The 13,647-nt window shown below is 42.1% G+C and overlaps 1 protein-coding gene across 3 annotated transcripts in view; it reads left to right on the top strand.

Moving 5' to 3' along the window:
* Positions 1–468: 468 nt before the first annotated feature.
* UBE2V2 (ubiquitin conjugating enzyme E2 V2) overlaps positions 469–13,647 on the top strand; it is a 144,857-nt gene continuing 131,678 nt past the window's right edge. Inside the window, exon 1 of one of the 3 annotated variants that reach the window (XM_085605652.1) lies at positions 469–614. In XM_085605652.1, the coding sequence (XP_085461778.1) occupies positions 599–614 (16 nt within the window). In that variant the 5' untranslated portion in view covers positions 469–598. Of the gene's footprint in view, positions 615–669; positions 698–834; positions 857–13,647 lie in introns of those variants that run through there. The other 2 variants (XM_085605653.1, XM_085605654.1) reach the window with 2 other exon arrangements.

The raw sequence follows: 13,647 nt of genomic DNA, 5'->3' as shown, positions 1-13,647 counted from the left end.
TCATCCCACAACATTGTAGGTTCCGCAGGATTCTGCGGGAACTTTGGGGGTGCCAATATTGATGATAGATGCTAGGACACAACACTAACACATTTAGTGTAACTCATGGCATCATTATCCAGGCGTAAGGTATTCCTACACTTGATCTTATACAAAAGACCATACTCATGTTTTAATTTTTTTTTAATATTACTATTAATAAATGTCACTAAATTCAGTGATATACGTTTAAATGTATGTCGAAAACTATTTTGTTTTAAAAGTCTTTATCATATTTTTTCATTAAATTTTTGTTGTGCGATTGACATCTTTTGATGGCTTTGTTCATGCTTTAACTCTTGGAGCTACGTGAACCAGACAGACCCCTGGCACAGCTTTCCCCAAAGCTGTCAGATGAGATCCGAAACCAAGTGTGACAGCACCGGAGAGTCGCCAACTCTGACTGACTGTGACGGCATGGCAGTAGAGGCGGAAATGAGGTTGGTAGGCGGAGCCCTGAACCAGACATCGCGGCCCGCGCTGCGGAGCTGCTGGTTCACGTCGTGTTGACGTCACGTGCGTGCGCTCGATCACCGGCGCGGCTCTTGTTCTGGACAAGATGGCCGTCAGTGCAGGTGGGTGTGGGGTCTCTGCGGGGGAGAGGGGCAGCGCGTACCCGATGGCTTGGGACAAACATTGAGGGGGATGCTAGGGAAAGGTACCAATAATTGGTGCACCAGTCTTCCGTGAGGCAACTGATTTGAGATATACTTACAGGCCGGTGTAGCGGGACCCTCCCTAGAGAAGGCCCTGTACGTTGGAGAGGGGGTGACGTGCGACAAAGGGGTTATAATCCGCAGCTGGACGCACATGGCAGGTGCTTGTCATTGTCCACAAGCCCATTGGCCGTTGTTGCCCTTGCCTTTTAAATGAACGAATGCAGTGACTGTTTCTGATACATATTTTTTTTATATGTGTTTGTATTGTTGCCCAGTGTAAGTGCCCAGTGCCGTATTCATGACCTAACCCTTGTCACAGACCACTGTGCCTGTTACCGTGGCAGCTGCAGCCATAGCCACTGCAGCAGTGCTCTATCGCGTCGATGGTGTTCTGTCAGTGTACCTTGGTGAGCCTCGTTACAGTCGTAATGCACACTCAAAAGTCTCCTTTTGCTTCCTGGACGCGATTGTGACCCTTAGTTGCCTCTCCCTGTCACAAGTCCTATCCTTATTGCAGCTCCTTGAACTGGCATAGTTTCACATCTGTGCTGTCACGTCTCACTAACTGTGTCAGTTTCCTTTCTGCATCAGTTTCGCTGCTGGTTCAAGAAGTACTAGGACGGTGTTGGTCCCTGTTACCACTTTTAGTGTCTATTGAACCTGCTTTCAATTAGTCGTCTTTCCGCGTTTTCGTTCTCTGTAGAAGTGATTACACTTGGCTATGAGCCAGACACTCTCACGACTACACGGTACAGTCATGGGCAGTGTTCCCTCTAATTTTTTTTTTTTTGTCTCTGTGACGCAACAGAATATTTGTGAGAGCTCTTTTCTCAGCGGTGTGCAACACCAGGCCCGTAGTCAGGAGTATTTTTCTTTAAAGGATATACCCCCCAATCTCCAAGATTTAACAACATTAAAAGGGTCTGTAGATCTGGGTCCCCACCAGTTACATGGTATAACATGGACCAATTTTTAAAGTACGCATATATTTTTTTTTGCTCATTTTTAGATCTGGTGTTAGACACGTCCTTTTCATTTTAATCAAAATGTGTGTGTAAATGTGTATATATAATTTACAAGGACTTTGTCAGCCCTCTTCATTCATTGGGGTGTTTTACTACCATTCCCAGTTTTTTATTCCACCTCACTAAAGCATACATACAGCAAGGGGCAATTAGTCCATTGGCTCCTTTCTCTGTGGGTGGCAGCGTTCTGCAAAAGCAAAATGTTGCCACCCATTCAGCAATTGGACGTCTGCAGTTTAGAGTTTGGCACGTGTGTGTGTTGGCAATCAGTGGCTTTTGATAAAAAAATTAATACTTTGTTATTAAATGGCCCCCTCTGCATGCTCTTGTGCATACATAGCCAGCCCTTTTTTGATGGCTCTGTAATAAAGTTTTATAAAAAATATTAATAAGCAAGCGTTGTCAATGCCATACAGTATAAAGCTAACATCAGACCTAACTTTGTCAATGCTTGTTCATTATAAATATCACTCCGCTGAGTATTTTGGGAGATAGTGCATTACACAGAATAGCAGACAGGAATATTTGTTGCCAGTAGGTAGAATTTTACAGGATTTTGTTCCCTTTGAAATCTGAGATGAAGCATAAAATGTAAAGCACACTGGAATACTCATCTCTGGGCAAACAATGACAATTTTACTATGCTCTTTCTGGGCTCTTGAACAGGAAGATTTGGGAAACAATACAATATTACAGTTCGTTTGAGCATTGTCGCTTAATTTGTTTGAAAGGAAAGTAACATTTAGCAGGAAGCATTGATCATAAATTATTAGTATACAAATTTAGCTTAAAAGAGGATTTGATTGATATACCTTATGGTAAAAATTTGAAGAATTGTGGCATGTTTTGTATTTAAAACTGCATTTCACTGGCTTTTTGAGGTAGTCCTAAACACTTGCGTAGGCAGAAATGGGAGCAGGGTCATGATTTCCTTATGCTCTCAACGGTTAGTGCAGCAAAAAGCTGTCTGAGATGAAGCCTAGATCAGACAATAAACCCCATGCAAGTTGGCAGGGTAATAGATCAACCTATGGGTGTGTGAGAACAGTGCCCAGGAGTTGTTCTGGGTGGGAGCATTGGTTCATTCTCCATTCTTGGAAACAGAAGTTAGCCAGTTGGCAATCCCATCCCTGATTTGGAAATTATTTTTAGTATAATAGGTAGGTTAGTGATTTCCTCTTCATGCTGGTGTTTTTCTTTCTTGCACTCTGTCACTGAACAGTATATCCCATTTGGCTGAGCAGGCACAGTCCTAGCAACTGGAATGGCGAAGAGGCCAAAGCAACATTTGAACTTGTAAATGCTAAACAGGTTTTCACGTGAGCATGAGCTTATCTACGCATGCGTATTTTGCTTGTGCTAAAATGCAGTTCTCAAATATTTCCTGGCCTGTTTCTGTAAATGATTGTGAATTCATGAAAGCCGTAAATCTGCACCAAAGCAAGGACATACACCATGTCTGCACTTTTGTGATTTTCTGCAAGAGTTGACCCCTAATTAAGTCTGGTGTTAACCAAGACCTTTTGTTTTTAATAAAATTCCATCTCTCCACCTATGGGCTGACTTCACTCTGAGTGGCAGAATTCTGCTCTTTCCCAAGGAGCATATCAGTACATAAGTGTTTCATTCAGTGCCAGGAGATACTGTAGCACTGTGAGCTTTTCGAGACCAAAAATATTTTTACCCTTGTTCGTTATAATGGTGAGGACTCGCCAGCAGCTCTCAGAACAATGCCATTTTACAAAAACCATGTCAAGCGAAGATATGCATTGAAGAAAACAAAAGGCTGACCACCCATGTCAGACCTATTGGCTTTGCCAGTGCATGTTTATTTTCATGTTTTGTACATAATCATGTTGAAACTGGTTACACTGATTTTCTATTAGGAATATTTTTGGGAAATACTAGCATGCATCAATACATTTTACTAAATGATGCGTTTTATGAAATGGTACTTAAAATTTCACAGTAGTTTAGCCCAATTTTTTTTCCTAGTTGCATTTTTGTTAATATTATATTTTGACAGCAAAGAATCATCACTCTTGCTTTCAAGCTTCTGCTAATATTTGCATATAATCAGAAAGCCTTCTGGGAGTATTGTACATATCCTTATATTGTTAAACTTTACGAACGTGTACAAATATTTGTATTGAACCACTGTCAGTAGTGCAGTCTGAGCATAAAACTTTTCCTTAGAGTGCTCACTCTAATAATAAAGGCTTTGCATCAATGAACAATAGATAAAGGTTCAAACAGCATTAACATATAAACACACATATTAACTTAAATGAAGACAGTGCTCTTTCTTGATTCATAATGTGGTACAGTAAACAGACAGTCAAAGGGTTTGTGCTGCAGGGTGTTGGGCCTACTTGTCCAAAGGACAAAATAAACATGAAAACTTGTTTTCCTTGACCCCATACAATATCTCCTGGGTGTCGGGATGTAGACATTTTACACCACTGAGATTCATTTAAGGATTCTTTTTCTAACAAGCTTATTGTTTTTCAGGAGAAGACTGCACACGCTGTGAGTTACACACGAGGACCCCTCACAAGTCTGTGGAACCCCTAAGCAATCCAGAATTCTCCCACCATCTTTCACATGTTTACTTGGGCTGCCTCTGGCTCTAATTCTGGTCCCCCATTTTCACACACCAGTCTATGGCCGACGTTTAGTCCTACAATTTGGGTAGGAGGCTGTCCATCCAACATCAGGCGATTTCTCTTTTCACCAGTAGCATGGCCAAGACCACCTGTGTTCGCTCAGCCCATTTGCTGCCCACATCCTCCATAATCCCCAAGAGCGCAATCCTGGGGGTCAGCACGAGGGCGGTTGGGGAACCCAGAACAGTTTCAGTTCAATGGAGTTCTCAGTATGTCATTATGGGACAGGCCCAGATCACGCGATAAGTCAGCGTCCATTGTGGAGCACTGGAAACAAGTGGGTGATGGTGTGCTACAAGCTTGCCAGAGACTGCGGGGCGTGTACTATGTAAGTAGTTTAGTTGGAGCAAGCGCAGCTGTGATGAGATGGCGAGGGTCTGGGAAGCCATTCAGGCATCGCTCTAGTCTACCTCATTAAATATGACCACCCTTTCCTCCTATTTGTGTTTAAAGTTGTGTAAACTTGTCGGTAGCATTAAGGATTAATGACATGTAAATCTGAGCGGTTTCCCCCCTTCCTCAATGGGCCCATCAGAAGTTTGACTTCAAGTGTTCAATTTTGGTGGGTTATGCATGTCTGGAATGGGCTGTGCGTACGTGCCTGAGATGCAGGTATTTCTGAAACTGTGTAGTGGAAAGGGAAAAAATGGACTGTAGGGCCTGAAATGACTTCATTTTGTTCCCTGCCAGATGCCCCTAAGTGTGATCCTAATCATATCCCATTTGGTGAACCCTTCAGTTGGGTGGCGTGGTGGAGCCAAGTGCTCCTCTAGAGAGGTGTGAGTTATGTGGGTTTTCTATCCCAGCAAATCAGTGTGTCACCCTCCTCCAGATCTGGAGGAGCACTCTGGTAAGTGCTGGGAGGTTATGAGTTATGGATCCACAGTACAACAAGTGGAAAATCCTGTCTAGACCCAGGACCGACAGACAGTTCAGCCTCGTGTGCCTAGTCTCCTCAGCCCCTGTTCAGCCAGTCATTGATCACTGATCAATGCGATGCTCAGTAATAGTTGGACATTAGCCGAGCCCACCATCGTACGCCGACTGGCAACGTTTATCTAGAGCAGTACTTGGAGAGTGCCTAGCCCATAGGAAAGATAGATTTGTTGCAGTCAGATCTCAAAATCACGAGGTGGGGGTCAGCAGAGAAACTCTGCTGGGCGCAGAGAAAATGAGGACAGGACCTTCATTATAAAGAGGGTGATTCTGCTGAGGATTTGAAGTAGGTGGGCCGCCGGTTACTGAAAGATTCCTTTAATGTGCATTACCCGTGGCCTCCGGTTAAGGTTCCATATCGGGCCTGGTTTCAGACCTATAGACTCCCAGGTATTGAAAACTAAGCAGTCTCATTGGGATAGATTCTCACCAGGAGTTAACCTGTGCATCTCCTCAAAGGTGAATCAATAAAGTCTTAGACCAGTTGGTCTGGACCCCTGAGGCTTCCCTATATTCCTTGTATAGGGAGGACTTGGTTGTCTGGGAATGCGGAATGTGGAGTGCGCATGGCCCAGAGTCCCGGGGACAGGTGAGGCACAATAGAACATCATCTGCGTATAAGGCTATTCTATCTTTCCCTCCACCAGCCCAAGGCAATCCCAGAATGGGGCATCACATCTAACTATTCCTGGTAGGGGCTCAATCATCAAGGCGAAAAGAAGGGGAAGCAGCAGGCATTCTGGTTTCGTTCCCTTCGGGAACAAAAGTGGTCTTGATAGTGCTCCGTTATTTAGGACTTCTATTTAAAGAATGCCTTCTGTCTCTGCTTATCTTTCTTTCTCATCTTTTTCAGATCTCTCCATATTGCTCTTCATCTGTTTTGCGTTCACTTTCCTCAATTTCCTATCCTACCCTTTGGCTCAACATTCTGTGTCCCATATTTTTCTCCCTTATTGTTTGTATTTCACCCTCCAGTTTTCTTTATCTCTATCATACTTTTATTTTTGGCTTCCACCTGTCTGTCTTTTCCCTTTCTTATAAAGTATTCCCTATTTAGGATATTTGCTAACTCTTTGAGACAGCTTTGCAGAAAAGGGACATAAACCCAGTGCAAAGTGTTGGACTTTGTATCACAAAAGTGATGGAGCCTTCACGTAAAGTGTAGCGTTGGGATTTATGTTGCTCATCTTAGGAAACTTGCTTAATGTAACACAAAGTGGTGCTGTGCATTACTTTTCTTTAAGGTTGCCTTTCATGGCTGGTACATCGCGTTCTCATGCAGCCACCCACATGTTTTCCTGTAAATTACTGTCCGGTAATGTATTTAGATCTGGATTTGCACCAAAACATTACACCTCCTCGAGGCTGGCCTAACTGTGGAGCAACCCTTGGAAGTATCCACATTTTTCCAACTTTGCATGGGTGGTGCACCGTACACCACACTAGAAAGTGGGAAATGTATTAAAGCATAGTTTTTGTACTGATAGTTGTGTATTGATAGTTCACTTCCTGTCCAAAACCTATGCTTGACAGTATGCACCAACCCTTGCACTTTGGTGCAAGGGGGTGTGTTTGCACAAAATGCACCAGCATTGGCTAAGAGAAAAACAGTGCCTTATCTTAGTAGATATGGTGCTGTTTTTCTCTTAAATTTGATGCAGCACAGAAATAAACTTTGGTTGTTGCAGAACATTGGTCCCAAACTTTGTAAATCTGCCCATTTGTGTTTATCTCCGTCTCAGTCCTTGCCATTGTGCATAGAGTGCCAGGGGTGAAATGCATGTGTGCAGTGATTACAGCAGGTATATCCTTAATGTTACGAGATCCTGCTTTCTTTTTTTTCTACTGCCTCGGTTCCTACTACCATCAATGCATAGATATATATATATATCTCACATTCAGACACACATAATGCTGACAAACATGTAAAGCGGAAGTAGTCTGACCCAGGCAGCAGCACACATTTCATCTGTAAAGACATCCATAGACCCGTAAATGCCAAAGCATCTGACACACGTCATTGCATTTATTTCGGTCATTCATAAAGTGCCCCCTAGCTCAAAGACAACGGCTGCTCTTCGGGCAGTCGGAGAAATAATTTAAAACAATAAGAGAAAAACACACAAAATACAAATCCAACTGTAATGCCAAAAATTGAAGACTCATTCTCGCTGCCCCTTTTGTCTGCACGTGATGTTTTCCAATTGATTTGTGTTTTTAAGTTAGATATCTCCTCTTCACCACATTGCATGATCCTTGGAAAATCACCTCCCCTTCCTTGGCCTCAATTGACACATATTCGAAATGAACTGTCACTAGAGTGAGTCGTTATAAAACATGTACATGTATTAAGTTCACATTTGCTACAAAATTTTGTTTGTTTGTTAGAAAGAAACTGCTTTCATGTCAAACTCCTTCCTTCCAAAGCAGCCAGGAACATTTTACTGTTAATTTTAGAAATTAAAACCGATTTTACCTTGCAAGGCTTTTTAAACTAGCTATGCTACCTTCTGTTCCTGTACTTTATTTCAGTCCTTCTTTTATCACAGTTGAAATAAAGTGAAAGCTGAGGAAAGATTTACACATATGAACAAACAAAGGCATTTTTAATTTTGTAGATGAAGTGCGCACGCTACAAATTTCTGCGCAGCATGAAGAGGAAAGATGGGTGGCAGCCCAAGCATGCAGTCTACAGGGAACTGTGCTCATGGTACCCCTTAGTTGTGCTTGCTCACATTCAATATTTGACTATGTAGTTGGACTTGGCAATCAGATTAGTAGGATCAGTCAAGGCTCAATGAAGAAAATGGTAACACAAATTAGTAAACCAACCTAGCACTAGGTAGTGAAACAAGAGTGTTCCCTGGCTCTGTATAGATGTAATAAAAACGTACAGGTACGTAAACATATTAAGTTGGTGATTATTCACAGTTTAAGAATGACTTGTAGCTTTATGGCGAAGAATTGTAACACTGATGGATATTAAGAACCGCTGAGGCTTTGGGACAGATGGTACATGAAAATCAAACACCTGTGGATCCCCTTCACTTTCACTCAGTTGATTTAAAGAACACAAGGCTTATCAGAGTACCATTCAGCTCTTAATTGTGGCCGTGTTCTACTGCGGTTCGTATATTTTAAAAACTTAGTTATGCGTTTGACTACAAAGCTATATTGACTGTCAAATTCATGGGAAGGTCCCCTAGACTCACAATAAAAAAAGAGGACCCATCCTCGAAAATATTATTTTGGTACGTGGCGGGCTTGCGTGCCAAGGTCACAAATGATATTTGGCTTGATTTCGTCCGCAATTTTGGCATCTTATGCTTGCAGGAAACTTGGGCACCCTCCGAATTGCACGTGGAGGGTTATAAAACGTTTTTCTCCCCAGCTTCACCTTCTCCCTTTGGTAGAGCAAAAGGTGGCCTGACTATGTTTGTATCTAATATTCTACAATTTAAAACTATAGTCTGTTTAAAATCGGATTTAAACTTCCAAATACTTGTTTTCCATCAGAACAATACTAAGGCCCTTGTAATTGTGAATTTCTATAACAATCTCCCTGTGGACGGCCTACTGAAGGTGACCAAGGAGATACACGTCTCCCTCCTAGAACTATCAAGGAAGGCTCACAAGGAGCTGGTTCTAATATGGGGTGGGGACTTCAACCAAAATCTATGTACTCGGAGTGGAAATAATGTTTGTGGTATCGTGGACGAACATGGCGACCCAGTAACCCATTTTTCGCATACTCTGGCTGGGCATTCCTTGAATGAAACCTTGTTCGGCCTAGATTTTGCCCTTGTCAATGACTTGGTGAACCCTCCTATCCCTGTTGTGCCTACTTTTCATGGTAGAGGCAAGCAAAGTACAATTGATTTTATTTTTTCTCCGCGGCTGCGGGTAAACTGTTACATACCTGTAATACCCATGACATTGCCATCAGCGACCATTTTCCAATCAGTACCACTCTAAATATCACCAAGCCATCTGAGAGGTTTAACATCAGGTCAACTTTATCTCAAAACAACTTAACACTAGATAGGTTAAATGGTTATTCATTAAGGTGGGAAAAAGTGGACCAGACGACTATCACAACGATCCTGGTTAAAAGTTTAAGACCAGTGATTGATAAGTGTCTCGACCCAGTTACTTCGAACGAGGGAATCATGGAAAACTTTGCAGTACTTCTAGCCGCAATTAAGGATATTTTATTTGTTAAAATCAAAAATAGTAAAAATAAAGCTAGAAGATGGTTTGATACCTCATGTTCGAAGGAACATCAAAATCTTAAAGCTGCCCTCCATAAAAAGGTTAGAAACACAAAGGAAATCTCTACCGCCAGGAAAAATTATAGTCAAGCTTTAAAACACAGGAAGAATAACCTAAAAAAAGATCTATGGGACCAACTGGATAAATCCTGCATCTTTAAGGATAGCGCTGCTTTTTGGAAGGTTGTGAAGTCCCCATTTTTAACAGATACATCGGCTAACCCTAGTATTGATGTTGCAATTGACGAACATTTATGGGTCGATCATTTTGAGCACATTTTTAGCTTTCCCCCAAACGTAATAGATTTAACCTTACTGGGGTCAAGTACTTCAACTTTCCCTCTGCCTATCAATATATCTTATGAGGAGGTGGGGTCCGCTTTAATGGCCAGTAAAAATGGTAAAGCGCCGGGCCCCGACGGGGTCCCAATTGACTTATTTAAATTCACCACGGATTTATGGTTGCCAATATTAACTAGGTTTTTCCATGCATCTTGTGCTCCGGGCCTTCTTGACTCTTGGTCCAGATCAATTCTTGTCCCCATATTTTAAAAAAAGGGGACCGTCAATCGCCATCCTGTTACCGGCCCATTTCCTTGCTGGACTCTTTGGGTAAATTATTTGGCCGCGGTATTCTGGGGCGCCTTCAGCAATGGGTATCCGATAATAAAGTTTTGTCTGACCTTCAATTTGGGTTCCGAGAGGGCTTGGGTACTACAGAGCAAGCCCTCAATTTATCCTTATTAATAAGCAAATATGTGGATGCAAAAGGGGGGGCCTTATATATGACCTACGTTGACCTTTCAGCAGCTTTTGATTGCGTTGCCCATTCCAAGCTGTGGTCAATTCTAGCAGAGATGGGAGTAGAGACGTCCCACATAACCCTATTACGTAAATTATTTTCAGATGCTACAGCCAGAGTTAGATACGGCTTGGGGGGAGAGGTAACAAGATCGTTCAGAGTAGATCGGGGGGTAAGACAGGGGTGTGTCCTGTCCCCGTTTTTATTTAATCTTTACACTAATGGCTTGGAAAAAGCCATGTTAACGGATTCCCAGGACCTCCCCACCATAAATAATCGCCCAATCCCGGCTCTCCTCTATGCGGACGACGCGGTAATTTTAGCGCGTACCCCCATGGAATTACAGCGTGCTCTCGTAAAATATTATACCTTTATGGCCAACCTTGACCTGAAGATTAACATCAAAAAAACCTTCGTAATGTCTGTCGGGTCAAGGATTAAGGACATAAAATCTATTTTTATTGAAAACCAAAAATTAGAGAGCACCACTACATACCCATACCTGGGCATCGTATTTGACCATAAAAGCTCTTGGAAACACGCTATTCATTCGAGAAAACTCACTTTTATGAGAACTACAGCTGCTTTGGCTAACTTCGCAAATAAACTAGGCCAGCAACCTACTGTAGAACTCTTAGAGATCTATAAGGCAAAATGCATCAGTAGTGTCATTTATGGGGCTGGTTTGTGGGGATTTGCCAAGGTCACGGAGGTGCAAAAGGTAGAAAATACTTTTCTGAGATTCTTGTTAGCTGTTCCGCGGGCCACGTCCACCTATGCTTGTCATTTGGAAGCAGGTCTGCCCTATCTTACAGACCTGATTAGGATTCAACCCCTCCTCCTATGGCATCTCATTTGGTCAACAAATGATACCATCTTTTCTCAAGGCTTTATTGAGGACTGTCTTTCCCTAGATAACGCACATAAGATCGGATGGATTTATTATATTAAGAAATTCCTTAGCGACCTTGGCATGCTACAATATTTTTATTCTCCCACTTTAATCGCTGTAATACCAACAAAACAGCTTAAAAAGGTATGTTTGGCTCATCTAGAGTCCTTGAGACTGTCTGGTGAAGCTTCCAAATCCACTGTTCAACATTCTCTACTGATCCAAACAACCCTGACAATTCAGCCTTACTTTCAATTTCTCGGGCTACGAGAGGTTCTTGCTAACCAGATTTAGATTTAATATTTTCCATCATCTGGTTACCTTCCCCAAAATTAACACCTAGGAAAAACCTTTGCAAGTTTGCCCCTGCGATGAGTCTTCCCCTCAAACCACAATTCATATCACGCTATTCTGCAAATTCTATCAGGATTTGAGGAAACGGTGGCTTATTCCGATTTAAAAAATTTGGGGTCTCCGTAGGTGCCGCCCTGCATTTCTTGCTCTCCAACATCTAGATGCAGAACCTCTCGCCAAATCCATAGCCTTATTCCTGAAACAAACTGTTAGGCACAGACAGAACCTTGACTAAGCACGGGCTGTGTTTTTTTTCTTTCTTACAAGCTTTTGTGAATCATGCGAATGTTTTTAGCGCCTGTCTTTGTCCTAAAATTGTTGCACCTTTTTCCCTTTTAAAAAAAAAATAAAAATTACTTGATAATTGTAGTTTTTAAGATTATTGTCACTTTATGATTGCAATCAGCATTTTCATGTATTCCATCTTGAATTTCTGCTGGCAGAAATCATTTTTTTAAAGAAAATTGTTTCCTTTGGGGTAGATTGAGTAACTTGCACCGTGCTTAAATGAACTTGCTAGCCACTTGGTTTTTTTAGGATTTTTTTTTATATCCCTGAAATCTTTTAACCTTGTTAATTGTTAATATATTGTGCTTTTATGGCTGTTTTTCTTTGCACAACCGAATAAAGCTCGTTTGATTGACTGTCAAATTATAAGTAGGCTGTAATTTGTTCCTTTTGTTTGACTAGGAGCACAACCCTTTTATCTGAACATCAACTTCAGAGTAATTTAGAATCTGATCATCTCAAGGCTAGACTCTGGCAATACGTTGTATGCGCCAATTTGTTTAGCAACTGGAAAAGCCTACAGGTTCCCAAGAGAAAGTTGTCAAAAACTATTTTCTATATAATGAGAGGTGAGCATATTCAGTCAGTCCCAAGAAGGTTGTATTTGGCAGGCTGGAGTGAATTTAAATTTCTGCCAGTATTACTTTATGTCTGCCTTCACAGGGGACTTTTAGATTTTCATCCCCAGGTCAATTGCTGCCATCCTCTCTGAGCACTTTGGTCTCCAAAACTGTAAACTTGTTGGTCACCCTTTGGCTAAAGAAAATGCTTCAAGGCATGTTGCTTTTGCAGGACTCCTGTTTTGCTGAGCCATCCAGAAACGTTTTGAACAGAAGTACTAGTGCAATACCCATCTTCTCTAGGGGTAAAAATCTGTATAGCATGACCTCTGTGAGCAAATGTGTTTTTTCCACCTTGTTTCCCAAGTTCGTTTTCCTGTCCTTTTGAAGGGTTCATTCGCTGTGGTCTCGTCAGTACGGGTGCTCTAGAGAGTCTTTGGCCTGATGGCATTCTTTATTGTACTTATTGGTAGCGTTTCTCATTGCAATGTGCTATGTTGAGCAAAGTAATGTTATTATTCCAAAGTACTTCATCCCTATGCATATTCTTGGATCTGTAGGTGCGTTGCTGCTAGTGATATTGGATGGCTATTACAAACCTTGCCACAGCATTCAGAGTGTTAAATCAATTAAGCTACTTGTGAGATTAACAGCCCGATCAATCTGATCTTTTCTTGTGAGTCCACTTCATGCTTGAATTAAAGAGTTTACAGCGATAGCAATATCTGAAAACCTTCTAGAGCAGAGGTCGCCAACCATTTCTGTAATAAGAACCATTTAAGATTAATGAAAATCATCATGACCTACTAATATTATTAGTGTTGTAATAATTACGACCTCAGGTAGCATTGGCAAGTCCATTCTTAATCAATCAATCAATACATTTATATTATAGAGCGCGCTACTCACCCGTGAGGGTCTCAAGGCGCTGGAGGGAGGGGGGGGGGAGGGGTCTGCTACTGCTCGAATAGCCAGGTCTTGAGGTGTTTCCTGAAGGTGAGATGGTCCTGGGTCAGTCGTAGGTGTGCGGGAGGGAGTTTCATGTCTTGGCGGCTAGGTAGGAGAACGATCTCCCGGTGGTGGTTTTGCGAATCCGTGGGGCGAGGCTGGCGGAGCGGAGCTGGCGGGTCGGAGTGTAGAACGTGAGGCGGTTGT

The sequence above is a fragment of the Triturus cristatus genome, chromosome 5_1, assembly GCF_964204655.1.
Source record: "Triturus cristatus chromosome 5_1, aTriCri1.1, whole genome shotgun sequence".
Classification (NCBI taxonomy): Eukaryota; Metazoa; Chordata; class Amphibia; order Caudata; family Salamandridae; genus Triturus; species Triturus cristatus.
Note: the sequence above shows the minus strand (reverse complement) of the source record. Positions and strands in the feature narration are given on the sequence as shown.